This window comes from Nicotiana tabacum, chromosome 6 (genome assembly GCF_000715075.1).
Source record: "Nicotiana tabacum cultivar K326 chromosome 6, ASM71507v2, whole genome shotgun sequence".
NCBI lineage: Eukaryota > Viridiplantae > Streptophyta > Magnoliopsida > Solanales > Solanaceae > Nicotiana > Nicotiana tabacum.
This window is the reverse complement of record NC_134085.1, coordinates 11,520,702-11,538,675: the sequence shown is the minus strand read 5'-3', so window position 1 is coordinate 11,538,675 and position 17,974 is coordinate 11,520,702. Positions and strand designations below refer to the sequence as shown.

Below are 17,974 nucleotides of genomic sequence, written 5' to 3'. Positions count from 1 at the left end.
TGCCTAATCACCTATTGCCAATACTTCTTCGGCCTACCTCTACCTCTTCTAAAACCCACCATAACTAATATCTCACACCTCCTCAGTGGGGCATATGGGTCTCTCCTCTTCATATGCCCGAACTATCTTAGTCTCGCTTCCCGCATTATGTTCATCACGGAGGTCACTGCCACCCTGTCCCGAATATATTCATTCATGATCTCATCTCTCCAAGTATGCCCAACATCCATCTCAATATTCTCATTTTCGCCACTTTTATCTTATGGACATGAGAGTTCTTGACTGGCCAACACTCTGTCCGTTACAACATAGTCGGCCTTACAACCACTCTATAAAATTTATCTTTAAGTTTTGAGGGCACATTCTTATCACATAGGATACCTTATGTGAGTCTCAATTTCGTCCGCCCACTTCAATATGTTTTGTGTCATCATCGTCAATCTCCCAATTGCCTTGGATTATGACTTAAGATGCTTCATCTTTGATCAAATAAAAATAATTAAAAAGGTCCTAATAAAAAGTGTTTCTTTTTTTTCAAGTCTTACAGGATAAAAATTGGTTTATGGGAATTCTAAAGTAAAATCACATATATAAAATGAAAAAAAAAGAAAAAAAGAAAGAAAGAAATAAAATGTTGTGCCGGGAACCCGAATACCATATGGGGAAGTGGGTTTGGCGCGGGGGGGGGGGGGGAGGTGTTATATGGGAAAAGGAGAAAGTAGTATGTATTCCGCTAGCTTCAAGGTACGGGCGGGAGTAAAGGTGGACAAAAGGCGTCGGTTTGTAGGTGAAAGAAAAATAAAAATTCCCTCTTTTCTCCTGTGAGTGGACGGTTGATTTTTATTCTCTCTTCTCTCTCAAAAAGGACTGTTTTTGTGTGGAGAGGAGAGCAACTCTCCTTTCCCTTTGTTTGTATCTCACTTTTTGTTTTTCTCTGAATTTTCCTTTTCTCTCTCTCTCTCTCTCTCTCTCTCTCTCTCTGTTGCCAGTTTGGTTTGTTGCATTTGATCAAGGGAGAGTAGTGGGAGCTCGGAATCAATGGAAATTCCGGCGAAATTCGTTAGCTTCACGCGCTGCTAATGGATGAATCATCATCACCATGGATATTTCTGTGTCCGAAGGACCTCCCTCTTTGTCACCGTCTCTCCGCCAAGGTCCTCCCTTTCCTATTCCTCCTTCTTACTCTACGCGCTCATTCTCCTCTGTCTCTGACACGCACGTAGGATAATTCTGTAATTTTGGGATGATCAATGTAATTGTTGAAGTTAATGTGCACTGTTGTGATATAAATTAAAAGCTGTCTTTTATTCTACCTCTCAATCAGTAATTTGAGTTTGAAGTAGATGTAAACAGAAAAAAGGTCTTTATAAGCTATAACTTGGATATTCTGTTTTTCTGTTTTTGCATTGATGTCTATGAGGATTTTTTTTAATTAGAAAAGAGCTGTTTCTCCCCCCTATGTAAAGTTGATACGCGAATAAATTTGTTTTAGTTCTAAGTAGATCACATGCAGACATACATAGTATAAAATCAAAGGGTGTTGGTGAAGCATGAACTAAGATCATGGGAGACTAGGGTCGAAATTCTTGTTAGATGTTTTTTACTTCTTGCCCTCGTCTTAATAGACAAAGTAACCAGGAAGTGGTAGCTGTACTGGTGGAGGATTCATGTTTTGGTGGAATAGTCCTGGTGTGCCGCAAGTTAGCTGGATCACCACCATTATCAAATATATAGCGGACACATCTTATATGTATGTAAGCATACCATACAAACAACCAGTTACAACTACGCCGTACATATATGGGTGGCGGATTCGGGATTTAAACTTGATGTGGATTCAACCTTTAAGGTTCTTAGCGTTGAACCTATTGTGCCCTTAAAATTATGGATTCAGACATAATATTTGTTGCAATTTTAGTGAGTTTTTAATATAAATTTATGCCTCATGTCGAAAGTGTTGGGTTCGGATGAATCCGGTGCCAAAACGCTGCATCTGCCTCTACATATATATGCTACATATGTATGTGTAGTATGCGTGTTTGTGTGTTTATTAATTATACTTGTATGCGCAAGTATGTTTGCATGAGAGACATTCCACAATTATTTTCCATCCCCCCTTTTGTTTACCTACTTTTGTAGTATTAATACATGCCTTTTTTGACCCAGAACCAAGTATGAGCGGCCAAGTAGAACAATTGGTCAGTAAGACCGTATGAGGAAAGTAAATATCATAGGGAACTGCCAATCTGCTCTATGTTTATGCACTGATTAATTTCAGATATGGCTAAAAGAAAGTTGGTACATAATCAATAAAACTCTTGTCCTTTTCATCAAAAGAAAGAAAGAATGAAAGAAAGAAAGTAGTACATGTCTAAGTGTGACGTAAGTAGGGATGTGAGGTTGATCAACTATGATGCTTTTCTCATGCCTGGAAAAACTTATTTACTTGTAATGAACCTAAACTACGTATTATAGTGCTTGCGTTCAGGTACCCTCATCACACCTAACATGTCAGCTGGACTATCAAGACTTATGTCTTGTCGTTATATATATATATATATTTTAAACTCTTTCTTTCTTTTTTGGAGAAAAGTGTATGTCTTGTCAATGTGTTCAAGAGACACACTGGCATTTGATAATATCTATATTGGAGGAACTCAAAATTGTTTGTAATACTGGTCAGAGGTGTTATTACTGATTTAACAAGATGCAGATATTGCAGAATAATAAATGTATGGTAGCGAGATTGGTATTAAAGGATAATTGAGTTAGATTAATCCATCATTTAATACCATTGTTTATTATTCCATACTGTTGGTATTTCAGACTCTTTATGGCAAATGAATTTGAGGTCAATGGAATCAATGGAGTCTGGACCTTATCCTGTTCGTGAAGGTGAACCAGATTGTTCTTATTACATCAGAACTGGTCTCTGCAGATTTGGATCAACTTGCCAATTCAACCATCCACCTAACAGGAAACTGGTAAGGAAAGCATATCCGTTAAGAGGGGGAAAAAAGAAAACGAGAAAGTTTAATATGACAAGAAATGTATTGGCTTGGGTAAATTCACTTTTCAAAAGTCTTTGAAATGTTGATGACATGCCTCATTTTGTTGGCAGCCTCTCACTAAGAGAAAACCAGTTAGTGTAGTCAGTCTATCATTTCGTTGTGTTCATGATTTGGTGGGATTATTGATTATTATTATTTGGTCATTCAAAGAGGATTGTTATGATGTGATTAGGGATATCAGTTGTTTGGAAGAGACTAAGAGGTATTATAGATGGGATATGATGACTTGTATCTTATGTTTGTTGTATTGAATTAGCAGCAGGTTGTAGGTAAGATAACAACAACAACTACACCTCAGTTCTCCATTTAAGCTCAACTCATGTCATCAACATAAAAAGTTTTTTTTATATATATATATATAGGATCTTGACAACGTGTTACATGAAGGTAGTTAGCAAGGTACCCATTTTTGCTTTACTCAAAACACCCTTGTTAATTCTCCATCTCCTTGATAAATTTTAAACAAAATTGTCATTTTACGATTCCCCTGTTCCTCTCTCTTTTGCCCCACCTCGTATCATTTCATCTCACAAAGTTCAAGCATGAATCTGTAACCCACTAAAGAAATTTAAGACCCATTCTTTATACAACAATTTATGAAGGATGTTAGCTCCCTGGTCTTAGATTGACACTGTAAAGGGAGCTACAATTCTTATTTTTTGCATTTCATTACTTTTGTAACTTGCATCTCCTTGATGCCTTTTGCTAATGAAACACCTTATTTCTTAAAAAAAAAAATGAAGGATGCAACCAATTCATTATATTATTATAGAAATTTAATACCTGCAGCGTCTTCTTCAACAATCGAACCCAGATATTAATCGGCAGAAACAAGAATTCAGGGTAAACTTTTCCACAAGATGCAATGGGTCCTCCCGAGGAAAGAGGTCATGGAAGCTTTAATGGCGGCAATCTCAAATTTCCAGAATTTTGAAATAATACAAGTGAAAATACTGGTCGACATTGGAAGAAGATAAAAAGATTTTGAAAAAGAAACATGGAGTATTTGAGAAGAAGCATGGCTGAATTAGCTCCTAGTTTCCCGCCATGGATTATAGAGTGAACATTTGAGGTAAAATCAAGAGAAGAGGGAAGAAATTTGGGGATTTGTTGAGAGAGACGAAAATGCCCATGTCTTTAATGTGTTGGCAAAGTTAGTTAGAGTATTAACATAGGTGTTTTGGGTAAAGAAAAAATGGGTACCTTGCTAACTTACTACCTTCACGTAGCCTATATGGATATTTTTCTTCCATTGTGTCCAATCCTTAGTTACGCTTGAATTAATTCCAAGGATTTGTAGGTCTTTTTAGACAAGTTTTTTTCCATGCGATTTTAGGTCTATCCCATTCCCTTTCAACACCTTCACTCACAATACTTTCGCACCTGCAGACTGGTGCATCTGTAGGTTGACGCAAGACATTTGTAGGTGATATAAGCAATTTTTTATATTGCAAATTGTTAATACATTAAGCAACAAAAACATAAGTCAAGATGAAATTCTAAACAAGACAAAGATTGTAGCGAGGTGGGTAGGGTGAACCGAGGGGACCCTATCTCCGGTAAAGGCAATTAGCTATTCTTCAGCACCGACATAATATATACCATAAGAAACAGAGTCATTTGTACCCTTTCTAACCGGAGAAATTTAGCCTCTTATTTGTAACTTAAATGACCCAGAGTATTGGAAACTAACATTTGTATTACTGTGGATGATATTTGTAATCTTTAGGAGATATAGTGGCCCTCTCATTGAAATATATGAGTGCTAGTTGAACACCGGATGCGCCTAAGAGATGGAAAATATTATTCATTGCATCAATGCCGTATTGGATGGAAATTTAATGCCGAATTAACTTATACATAGATTAAGTCATCTGGATGAGTTTCACACTTTCACTTGTTTGATGGACATGCAAGTTAAACTTAAAGTGATTTTGACGAATAATCAGTCTATAAGAAATAATTACTAAAAGTTATTGATTTTGTGTATTTCATTTGTGATTGTATATGGCATTGGATTTCCCTTCTGCTCCAGTTTGTAACTTAAGTTCACTGTACAATTTAATGACTTGAGTAGATAGCATTACCCTTCCTAAAGAAGAAGAAGAAGAGAGCTTTTGATGAATTTGATTAATTAACAAGTTCACAAAGGCTTCTTATACATGAAGTTTTAACCTACTTACACTATGTTAGGTAATTATTACATATGCCTAATAAGTTTAGTAAACATTTTATAATTAAATGCTCCTTTTATGTCCTATTTTATGTGAAAGACTTTCCTTTTCAATCTGTTCAATAGGAATGACACCTTTCTCTTTTGGAAGCCATAGCGGGGATAGGAAGTTTCACTTGGTAAATTGGGAGACTGTCACAACACCAAAGAGATGGGTTGGGCTTGTGATTAGAGACTTAAAGGTTTTCAATAAGGCTTCAGAAAGTGGTTGTGGAGGTTTTGGGTAGAGGCAAATGCTTTTTGGAGAGGTGATCATAGAGAAACATGGGGTTTTGGAGGAGGGTGGAGGACATAAGATATCACACCCCTTTACGGGTATGGACTATCGAGGAATATTTTGAAGAGAGTGAGAAGAGTTTAATGGGAATGTACTTTTTAGAGCGGGTGAAGGGATTACGGTAAGTTTTTGGGGACATATGTGGTGCGAGAACAACATTTTGAGTGCTATCTTTCCAAACACGGTCACAATTTCATGCCAAAATGAGATGCCAGTTCAACAGATGTGAAAGTTACAAGGTGGAAAAGTTCACTTGGACTTGAGGTTTAGGTGGAACTTGCAAGATTGAGAGGTTATAGAATTTCAAAATTTGGTCAAGTTGCTCCAGTATCAAAGAATTACTCAGGTTGGACATGATGCATGGAGGTGGGGGATAGTACATAATGGTGTGTTTACAGTTAAGTCCTATTACGAGAAACTTTTGATACGGGAGGAGTTAGTTTTTGTATATCTCTTAGTTTGGATTCCTAGGATACCGAGAAAGGTGTGCTGCTTCACTTGGCTAGCTGCGAGAGCGGTGATATTGATAGCCGAGAACTTGAGGAAGAGGAAGATTAATGTGTCAGTCAGTGCGTCATGTGCAAAAGCTCGGGTGATAACGTGAATCACCTCTTATTACATTATTCGATAGCGGTCCACTTGAAGGGGGGAATATTGAGATGGTTTGGATTTGAATGGGTGATGCCAAGTAGTGTTAAAGAAGATCTGTTCTATTGGAACGGTAGAAAACGAAAGAGAAGACACAGGGCTTGGCACGTTGCTCCACTAGCACTTATGTGGACCATATGGAAAGAGAGAAATATGAGAGCTTTTGACAAGGTAGAGAAGAACTTTGTACACTTGAGGAATAACCTCTTTCTTCTGATTTCTTGTTGGTGCACCCATGAGGTTCCTATTTGTATAGAAGCTTGGGTGTTGTTGATAGAAAATCACATATTTTTATAAGGTTTTCTACTTTTTGGTGTACTTGTATATGGATGTTTGTTCACCCTTCGTTAATAAAATTTTATTACCTTATCAAAAAAAAAAAATCTTATCATCCCCATTTTATGCTTAGTGACATGACTTGTTGCGATCCACTTAATTTAAAAGTTCATTCTTTTATAAGAAGAGAGAAAATAAAAAGACATGTGGAGTTCTCAATCACTTTGGTACTTTGCATACATTTGGCTTATATGTCAAATGTCTTTTTTAAATTCTTATACTTTGTGTACAATCAAACACCTTCACATAAAGTTTGAACGGAGGGAGTACATAATATCCTAACATATTTTATAGAATGCTTCATAATAAATTTCTTGCTCAAAATTTAATGAATCTAGATATGTGTGATAACTGCTTATTTTCTTAATATTCAACACACCCTCTCAAACTTAAAGTGGGAAACTACTAGAGTCTCTGCCTATTTTCGGAGCATATACGCGGTTGAAATCTCTTCGAAATAGTGAATAATCACCAAAAAGTAGTGGTGCTGGAATTGTTTCCTCTGAGAAGTCTCTAGTAACTACACAAGAAGGAATAAAGTCTGGGAAGAAGGTATGGTGTTGCAAATCTCTAGGACATGATCAACATAGCTTAAATTTGGTAGAACAATGACAAGAGATTCAAGATTTAGAGGAAGATTCTGATCGCCATATAGAGGAGGGATGTAGTCATCGTAGAGAGGATGAGGCTAGTTGCTAAAGAGATAAGTGGCACCAGAATGGTCACCGGAGAGAGAAGGATGTCGGTTGCCGGAGAGAGGAGCAGTGCTGGTCGGAAGAAGAAGAGGAATAATATTGCTTGGGCAATCATCGTAAGGGCGCCCACTGGTAGGTGGAAGTTACTTGAGAATTTACTAAGATCGTTGAGGCTATGTTACGATTCGAAGAAAGAAATGAAAACTTCTAATTAACAATTAACATATATATAAGAGAGCTTCTGATGTAAGAGTTTTAACCTACTTATAATATGGTAGGTAATCATTTCGCATGCCTAATAAGGTAAGTAAATATTCTCTAATAAAATACATAATATACTAACATATTCTATATAATAAAAAGGACAGCTCGGTGCACTAAGCTCCTACTATGCGCCGGACAATATTCTTTTTACTCGAGTTCAATGATTTTGTACTTGTGTGAATCTAGATATATACTCTCTTAGTACTCGTGTTAGTTAAACGTCAAAGGAGGAAATCGCTTGGCGGCCCTTGTCACCTTTCAGCCTCTCTTAATCTTTGTGCACTTCCCACCTCCTTTGGCTCTTTTTCTATCTTTTCCTTCCTCTTTGGTTGACTGTGTCCACTACTCAGAGTTCCATTGTTGAGATGAAGGAAAGATCCGGATTTTCCATTATTGAGATGAAGGGAAGACCCATGAAAAGATTTGGGGCCAGGGGTCAGCATAAAGTCACTGCGAACTGGTCGGCCTATATTTTTCTTTTTAAGAATTCAAAGAACTCATTGAAGAATCTCCCAAGATTGCAGCTCTAGAAAACCACAACTCCACAAGAGAAGTTCTGCTACGAGTCTCTCCTTCACCAATGATTCATGACATGGTGATGCTGTTTGTAAGCCTATACTTTTTCTACAAGAAGGCATGTAAAGGGACATGTTATTGAGGATTTTCTTTCTTTCCCTTGTTTGTCTTTATGGAAAGCTTTTGAAGGTCAAAATTTCCCTTTAAAGTTTCAGTTGTTAAATTGTTTCTATATTTTCGAAACTCGAGTTATCTCAATAATGGATCGAGGAGCGAAGATACTAGTATAATTCTTTTGGTTAATGACGAACTCTTATTAGAAAAGAAGAAAGAGCAGCTGGAGGGACGGATGTTACAAGTTAGGTTCTGTATTTTCAAAACTCGAGTTATTTGAATAATGGATTGAGGAGCGAAGATTAGTATAATTCTTTTGGTTAATGACGAACTCTTATTTGAAAAGAAGAAAGAGCAGCTGGATGGGTGGATGTTACAAGTTAGGCTAGTGCAAAATCTACACCATACGATTTGTACCTTGGACTTGCTAATCATGACATATTTTCTGTTATAAAGAAAATTTCCCTGTATGTGATGTGATATCAAGTCGGAATCGTATTTTTCTTTCCAATAAATGCGAGCATCATCTCACTGTAATAATTTTAACTTGTGTCTGTAAACTTTGACTTTACACGGATCCTTAAATATTTATGGTTATGGAATTGTATATACCCTTTTGTTCATATTTTGTGTACTTATGGATGTGGAGAAGTATTTGATGTAGGCCCTTGCTGCAGCAAGTATGAACGGAGAGTATCCAGAAAGAATAGGACAACTAGAATGCCAGGTATGGTTGCCAGGCCCATATGTCTTATATCTAGAGGAAAGTGCAAAAAGCAATTAACAGAAGTGTAACAAGATTGACCCTTATGGCTCATTATTAAATTGATCCTTATGAATGGAAGTACTTCAATAGACATAGCTATATTATGGATGAGAGTACTTAAATAAACATGTATGATTTGATGCTAATTGCTGTCCCCATCTAATTTTTAGGGTGCCTGTTCCATTATGGTTTGATCTACTGCCTTATTTGCTTCTTCCCGTTGTTCTTGTGGAGGTTGATAATTGAATCTTGATTCTAGTCAGAATAGTTGGCAAGTTTGTGGTTTAATTAATATCTCTGGAAAGTCCTTATAAAAAAAAGTTAATATCTCTGGAAAGTACCTAGCATCTTTGAAAGCGCTTATTTCTTTTGTAATACACTGGTTGAGGCATGTGATACGAGATTTGATTACATTGTCCTTTAATTTTCAAGAAGTTAAGTTTTTTCATTAAATCTGAGCTGTTATTTGTATATGTCTTTGGCTCGAGTATTGTAAAATACTCACACCTGCTGGTTTCTTTAATGAAATCTGGCTGTACTATGTGATGCTTGTTCAGACTTTGAAGGTTTTCACCTTCTTGGATATGTTGAGAATCACAGTTAAACCCACTGTTAGAAGATTCATAATGAAGATCTTACTGTGTTATTTGACCTTTTTTCACCTTCTAAATTGTTTTCTTACTTCTTTTCTGCTTCACTATCTTTAAATATGAACATCTTAGTATCTGTAGTTTTATCGAGATGCACGAATTGTTCAATTAATTGTATCAACTTGTCTTAAATTGGGTGTCTATTTTTATAGCTGTTGATGTTCCTATTTCGTGTGATAACTTATGACTTTCCATTCTTTCCATTAATCCCCTCTAACCTATTTTGCTCACAATTTGAATTATTGAGCTATTTTCCAGTACTACTTGAAGACTGGAACTTGCAAGTTTGGAGCCACATGCAAGTTTCACCATCCTAGAGACAAGGCTGGAATTGCTGGAAGAGTTACCCTAAATGTCTTGGGCTATCCACTTCGCCCGGTTTGACCTCATTTACCTCTCTGTTTGTCAAAAATTGTTTTTGTTACTATGCAAAAAGGTTATTTTATTGATATCGTGACAGTGTCAACTTTACAAAAGATATAGAAGGATAGAAATTAAGCCCTCCAGAAGATCCAATTAGCAATTTATACAAAACATTGTATTCTTTTTACACCAAAATACATACAAAGGACAACTTCTAATTTTCCACAGTGAATTTCAATTCCTTCAAAAGCTCTAATCTTCTCTCTCTCCAAATCATCCAAAATATGCAAGAAGGAGCTGTATTCCATATCTCTCTCTTTTTGACATCCATCTTTCTTGCCCTCAACCTCACCATCACTTCCACCACTATTATAGGAGGTACCCGTCATACTAAATAGGGAATATACTAAGGACCAAAACTCTGTTGATAGCCCGAAATGTAGTAACATATGGAGCACATCCTCCCCGTGATTGTGACACATACCTGTTCTACTAGTCAATTTAACTGAAACAGTTACCCAAATGTAGGCAATGGGTTCTAAGCTGATGGTGAATTTTTGTGATCCTCAACCTTCATTTTAGTTCCGCTTGTTCCTTTTCTTTAAAAATGTTATTTTGGTTAGATGTTGCTTTACTTGCAAAGATGAACACTTAAATACAGCCAAAATTTTTGTGTGTGTGTGTGTGTTGGGGGGAGAGCTTGCAGTGACCTTTCATACTTGTGAGTCTTTTTAATGGACATGGACAAAAGAATAGCTAAGCTTAATTCAGAGGAGACATCTAACAAATGGATTTTTTGTCCTTACATTCTAGATGTGCAATTGCTGCTCTGGAGGTTCTAAGTGTGTTATGGTCATAATAAGACTCGACGCAGCTGATAGTTTTCCTTTCTTTGTTCATGTTGTACTCTGAATCCTATTCAGATAATATTATAATATATTATTTGTCTTACCTGCAGAATGAGAATGAATGTACATATTACATGAGAACTGCACAATGCAAGTTTGGAAGTACTTGTAAATTTCATCATCCCGAACCTTCTAACATGATGGTCTCTTCACGTGGTTCTCCTGTTTATCCTCCCGGTCCTTCTCCTACAACTCCTGGTCAGATGTCCTATCCCTTGTCCAGAGCTTCTTTTATTTCTGGTGCACGCTGGCAAGGTTCTTCAAGTTATGCACCACTGCCAGTGCTTCAGGGAGTGGTATCTTTTCCAGGATTTACATACAATGTAAGCTTGCCATGATTCCTAGCATTTGGTTGTTATGTCTAATTGGAAGTTTGGAATATCCTGCTTCAGTCTTGAAGAGTTTTTAGGCTGGATGTGTTTTTGGTGTGGGTTCGATGTTCTCTTTGTTGCCTTGTCTTTTCGCTGTTGTGTAGTTGTATAAATTTTGTACTTAAAAGTCTTTTAGATGTACTGTAATTCCGAAGCCATTATCCTATCACTTTCGTCTCCTAAACCTTCTTATTTTTCTCAAAAAGTTCTGTTCTCAACTTCAATCTGCTCCAAAGTCATCCAACCTCTAACAGAGAATTGTGATGTCATCTTTGTTAGGCGGTAGAGCAATTACTTGTATTAATATATAAATAATTGTAATTCCTGGGATTAGATCTGCTTTGTTGGTCTTGAGGATGCTGTTTGTCTAATCTTACTAGTGACTTAGTTCATTCTTCCTTGAGTGAATAACTTTTGGGGTCATTTAGCCAGCCTTTGTACCCTTTTTATTCCATTTGAGTGAACAATTTCTGTTCTTGTATACAGATTTTGTGAAGTAGTTTGAAGAAGCTACCTACCCTTATAAATTTATTGGAAATAATAAAAGGATCCTTCTTACAGTATTCTGGTTTTAAATATATCTTCTGGATTGACTTATCAGATACTCTCAAATAATATTTATATTTATATTTATATTTTCTAGACTATGTTTTACACTAATCGGAATGAAAATGGGAATGTGTTTGGAATAAACAATGGGAATATGTCGCTCTTTAGCAATATCCTTTTTTTGATAGGAGATGTAACCTGGATGGGAAAGGAGAGCCCTCTGAGCTCAAAACAAGTAGGATTCTTCACAAATTCAACTAATGTCTTTGTCTTCTTATTGCTATATATTCAAGCAAGGTGTTGCATTCATTTATCCTCACAGTTGTCTCATATGTTCTTGTATTGAACAAGCTTGTGACTGCTGTATCCAATATGTGGCCTGATACTTTCATTGATTGCTTAGAGATGGTATTTTTTCTAGGGTCAGCTCGGCTCAGTTTCATCCGCTGAGGGCCAGCAACAGACAGCAGGAAACAGCCAGGTTTATGGGAGTTCATGTTCAAGTGATAAAGCAACCATGGGATCAGAAGGAATGAATTCCTCATATCGTGTCAGTTCTTTACCTGTGGGGTATTATGCATTACAGGGAGAAAATGTTTTTCCTGAACGAGTGGGCCAGCCTGAATGCCAGTTTTACATGAAGACCGGAGACTGTAAGTTTGGTGCTGTTTGTAGATTCCATCATCCAAGGGAAAGGCTCCTTCCTCCTCCTGATTGTCTGTTGAGTCCTATTGGTCTCCCTCTGCGCGCTGTGAGTTAAAACATTTGCCATCCGTTTTAATATTTCTGTCAGTTTAAATATTAATTTTCTATCTAAATTTCCATGCTTGTTTTGTGTCAACCTTTTAGTTTCTAATATGATGCCCTTTCACGCAATTGCTTATTGACGCTGATGTGGCTATTGTTCTGAAATAGATTTAGACTATTTCCGGTGATGGAATTAGTAGTTGGATGCTTTTCATTCTGATAAAGATGGTGGTTTAAATTGGTTTAGAGATTTTGATTCTATGTCATGCATGAAAGCTGGATTGATCAAATTATATGATTAAGTGGTGTATGTTTCTTTCTTGTATTTGGCATACTTTTCGACGAACTTTGGAAAGGTGGTCTCCGCAATTCTCTTTTCTGTACTTCTTTTATTCTTGTGTGAATTCATTCATAAAGAGTATCATTAGCATAAAGGATACATGATATATTCAACAAATTACTTTTTTCAGTTCCAACTGAAAAGCTACTAATCCATTGAAGGCCTAGGCAGTATTAATCATCTAGTTTAAGCCATCCATTACCAATTATAACAGAAATGGAGACAAAGGATCTCCCTGTCTTAAGATTCTTGGAGCTGGGAAGATTTCGTCAGCGCTACGATTTATCAAGATTTATAATTGGACTCATAAGATGCAAGAAATAATCCAGTTCATCCATCTCTTTCCAAAAGCCATGTCCTCAATCAAATTTATTAAGAAGCTCTAACTTACATAGTAATAAGCCTTTCCTGAAGTCCTATGTACATAGATCCCTGAGCAGCCTTTTCCGATCTGTCTTTCCATTAGAAATGCTTTCTGAGTATTAGAGATCAACTTAGCAATCACCAACTTCAACCTCTATGGAAGAAGCTTAAAAATATCTTCTATGTTCCTACTAGATTGATGGGCATGTAATACCTTAGTTCTTCACTGTCATTCTTCTTTAGGGCTATATATAAGGCATTAAATGATCCACTCTGGTGGAAGGAACTAGACATTCAAGATCTCTGTTGTAACAACCTCCCGACCTTTTTCGGAAGAAAGCTAACGTGAATCCTTCTAGGGCAGGAGCCTTGTCCCCATCAGAATCCTTGACAAAAATCTGCATAGTTTTTGATAATCACAGGTTCCTTGACAATTGAAGCATTCAATCTCATCTGTCTTTTCTTGAACTCTTTGTTTGCCTTTTTCTGTTATATCAGAATACCTAGGTTTACATGTTAGCTTATCGGTATTCTGTGCGAGCTTTTGTACCTGCATCTGTGCTCTGGCCACTTTGATCATTATTGAAAATAACAAAGAAAAAGTAATGAAGTAGGTTAAAGATTAAGTTGAAATGGAAAGGCAAAGTAGAATTATTCCTGCCATTTCTTTTAGATAATCATGGGCATTGATTGTGCTGAAGATTTTTTCTTTTGTTTGGTTCCTTTTTTCTGTTTTCTAGGGAGAACCAATGTGTATTTTCTATTCCCGATATGGGATCTGCAAATTTGGACCGAGTTGCAAGTTTGACCACCCAATGCGGGTTTTCACTTATAATATATCAGCTTCATCTTCTACTGATGATCCTTCTGTTCGGCGTCTGTTGGGTTCATCGTCAGGAACTGGTGCGTTGACTTTGACTTCAGAAGGGATTGTTGAAGCAGCCTCCACAACACCCAGGCGATTATCATTATTAGAAACAAGAAAGATGCCACCTGGTGATAATAACTTTGACAGAGAGGGATGATTTTATCCTGAACTACTAGCCAGCATCTTCATTTCTATAATTATAAAAATCATCATCTTGTACCATTGATCAATTACAGTTGCCTGTAAATTTATTTTCATTGCTGGAGATGTACAGAATCCTTTAAAGTCATTTTGTTTTTCTGAAAATGCATTTCAGTTGACAAGGTTGACTTGTCACTTTGTAATATGTTAAGTCTGCAAACAATTGGTGAATTAACTGTTTATTCATCATCTCTGGAGAACCCTCTGCCTTGTTTATCAGAAACAATTTAACCTCCAAATCTCCTGTATGAAGCAATGTTTTCTTTGAAGGTTTGCATCTATCCTTCTGGTAGACGTGTTGATCGTCGGTAAAGGGAGGTCATAATCTTGATGCTTGCCCATTTGCCTCGTAGTTTCTTTGCACATATGTTGGTTATTCATTCTCTAGTGTTTTAAAGCAATTCTATATTTTTTGTAATTAATAGCTATCCCTTTGCAGATTTCTGATAATTTGTTTGCTCTCTGTCTCAATCTCTGCAGATGTACTAGTATTGCACGTTTTTCGCAAGGCAAATTCTGGTGACTACAGAACCTAATTTTTGTGAAATAAAGGGCTCGTGTTCTCCTCAGGTTCAGTGTTATCTGGTGCATAGCATTAAATGCATGGAGCTGGGGTTATTAGGATATTCCCACTTGAACGAAGACATGGTATGTAGGAAGTTAAAACTGTTTGAATCAGAAACGCAATTTCTCTTTTCCCGTTATGCCAGTGCTTGTTTCACAGTCCCCTATGACTTGATAATAGTGGAGTAAGCGACGAGTAAAGACATTTATTCAGCAGCCACTCACATCAGGAAAGCCGTTCAGGATGGTAAAGGTAACTTTCTTAAATTTGAAATTCTATCTTCTCATTGCTTGTTATATATCTCATCTTTGCATCTTTATATGTCTCAACAACAGAGTGGAAGTATTCTAGAAAGATCATACAAGTTGAGTGTCTATAACTATGAAGATAAATTTCCGTTTCTTAGGCATCACCTAATGAAATAATGACATGTTTGTACAAACCTGAATACCAGTTTATACTGAGTTTCATACGTGCATGTAGTTTCATATGATAGGGTGCAAGATTATTACAATTGTCAGCCAAGAGGCTCTGCAAAATTACTCCAAAGAACTGTTCGAGGTACTTCATTAAAAAAGAACTGTTAGAGGTATTTTTGCTGGAATGACAACTAATGCAACTAATTATCAGGAAGTTTTTTAACTGCTGTAATATAGCCAACATTTTGTGCAATTAATTACTGTCCTTCCCAATAGCGTGACCTTGTTTTGATTAGAGCGATTTCTCTCTTTAATACAGGTTATGTTACTGCAGCTTGTGTTGCAGACCAAAGAGCTCAAGCAGCAGGTGTTTGGTGATCAATGTGCCCTCCACTGACACTGTTAATACTAAGAGCAGCACCAGCCTCAGATCAGATGTGAAATATAGCAACTTCGGCAATTGTGCTCAGTCCTTATGTCCAAAATGACTTTTAGTTGAACTTGGGATAGATATTTATGTTACTATCAGACAAAAGAATAAACAAAGAAAAGAAAGGAAGGAGGAGGAAGGATACATATTTGTGTTTCTTTTAGAAAAGAAAAGAAAAGAAAAGAAAAGAGGAGAGAATGATAGAATAAGAATGTATTTTTGTGCTCCTGTGTCAAGCTCGATAGACTGGAGTGAATATATATATATATATATATTATGGAACAGTTGGTGTTGGCAATGTAATGAGGAAGTTACACATTTACTTGTTCCATGGTACGAACCTCACTAATAATTCTCTCTAAATTCGCCTGTGAAGTTAGATTATGGATGTAATTGCATAAGAATTTCAATGTAATGCAGATACTATAATACGGTGCTTAATATTGACTGGACTATTATAATTTGTTATTGGATGTTAGTAAATCGTATTAAAATTCTAGATATGCAATATATCATTCAAAAATATGTTTGCTCTTGAATTGAATAGATGCTTGTATCAATTATCCTTTTTAGTATTGGTTTTATTATCATATGCAATTAAAAATTATCAGCATAGATAATTAGAAATATAAATTAAAATGATTGATTGTGTCAATTTTTATGAGGAAAATTAAAATGACATACACAAACGTATGAGAAGAATAAATAAATAAATATTACATTCCTCCTTTAAATGTGAAAATTTTATGTTGAACATTTCCTTATAATTTTAGACCAATACTATTAACATTAGTAGATGGAGAGAATACTTATTAAAAATTGATTAACTAGTCAAGATGTAAAGGGTATTTTTATCCATTGCATGATCTAATACACATTACTAATACGTGTATGAAAAATATTTATACCTAGTGGATACACCTAATAAATGTATGTAAGGAGTCTTATCCGTAAGTTTATCATTTAATTAACTAATATATATTCTTGCAAAAATCTACTGCTTTGACCCGAATAAATTGACATGTTTTGTTGCATATGAGTAGACCCAATATGCATTTGCTGAATTTCTAGTATGACAAACAAGACAACTTAAATTGGTGGGAATTTTCCCCCATAATCCTGATTTCAAAGTTCGACTCCCTGTTAACAATATCAAATCAACTACCCATTCCACCCCTAAAGGAAAATGAAGGGACAAAACAAGAAAACCAATTTATATTCCATTAATTCTTCATATTTCAAAGGACAAAAAGCTCCCTAGTAAAAGAAATCTTCTTCTCCCATATAACTATCTAGTTCAGACAACATATGACAAAGGAAAAGAAAAGGAGGAATAAATCTCAATATCGGATCCAGACATCTGACTGCACTTTAGAAAAGAATGAACAGAGCAACCCATACACTTCAAGTAGACAAGGGAAACACCCCGTAGGTGCAGTCTATCTAGTAAGGCCACCAATCTGGCTTCGTCACCATGATCTGATTATACTCCGGCCTTGAAGTCTGGGAAAAGAAGAAAGAACATAAATTCTAAAGACAAAGAGAAAAATGCATATCAATCTTGCATTACCAAAGAAATAATTGTAACTAATGAGTACATATTCTTTCATGATTTTGAATCTCAGTTACAGGACCAATGGGATTTCAATGAGATTATAAAAAGAAAAGCTGTGTCTAATTGACATTGAAACTCTTCCATCCTTTAAATCACAATGCTCTCCTTTTTTTTTTCTTCTTTTTGACAAGTATCTCAGTATCTTGCTTCCTTTTATGTCCCCTAAACAAAAAGAGCCAGGATGCCGCATAAACTAATATTCAAGACCATCAGCTGCCTAACTTCATGTAGCAAGAAACAAGCACATAATTCTAAAATCATTGCAACACTGACCATCAGATTGTTGTGTCTCAAAGACACAGTTTGAGTACACTGCTTTTCTTGTTCTAGAGGGTGGATGAAACCGCAAGTTAGAGTTTCGGGAAAGCCGGTCAAAATGGAAAACAGAAAAAGTGGAATATCATACATCCCCACTTGCCTGATAATAATGTTTTCTAATGACAATCTTTTTTTATTTCATTTGGGATACACCGACAGATGCATTATAAGCGGTAAATGTCTATATCTTTTTTCCCACAGAATTCTAAAAGGTCCTCTGACATCTTTGTTTCTAAAGATGATATGTTCGAGTAGAGTTGTTCTCGTGTTCGTCCATGTCAAACACAAAACTCAGGTTAATTCCAACCGATATGGGAATAAAAAAAATGGTAACATGATCAAAGAAG

General features: G+C 36.1%; 1 protein-coding gene across 7 annotated transcripts; it reads left to right on the top strand.

Annotated features, from left to right (window-relative positions):
* Nucleotides 1-733: 733 nt before the first annotated feature.
* LOC107798134 (zinc finger CCCH domain-containing protein ZFN-like) lies at nucleotides 734-16,021 on the top strand. Of its 7 annotated transcripts, none has more exons than XM_075254554.1 (9): nucleotides 734-821; nucleotides 990-1,154; nucleotides 2,827-2,984; nucleotides 8,819-8,881; nucleotides 9,829-9,948; nucleotides 10,892-11,164; nucleotides 12,183-12,512; nucleotides 13,952-15,097; nucleotides 15,584-16,021. In XM_075254554.1, the coding sequence occupies exons 2-8, from the start codon at nucleotides 1,100-1,102 to the stop codon at nucleotides 14,234-14,236; spliced, it is 1,284 nt and encodes a 427-aa protein (XP_075110655.1). In that variant the 5' UTR covers nucleotides 734-821; nucleotides 990-1,099; the 3' UTR covers nucleotides 14,237-15,097; nucleotides 15,584-16,021. The 7 variants fall into 7 exon arrangements, with proteins under 7 accessions (XP_075110655.1, XP_016476589.1, XP_016476586.1 ...); XM_016621100.2 differs by lacking the exon at nucleotides 734-821 and having other exon boundaries at nucleotides 827-1,154; nucleotides 13,952-14,550; nucleotides 14,761-15,097; XM_016621099.2 differs by lacking the exon at nucleotides 734-821 and having other exon boundaries at nucleotides 827-1,154; nucleotides 13,952-14,598; nucleotides 14,761-15,097.
* The last annotated feature ends 1,953 nt before the right edge of the window (nucleotides 16,022-17,974 follow it).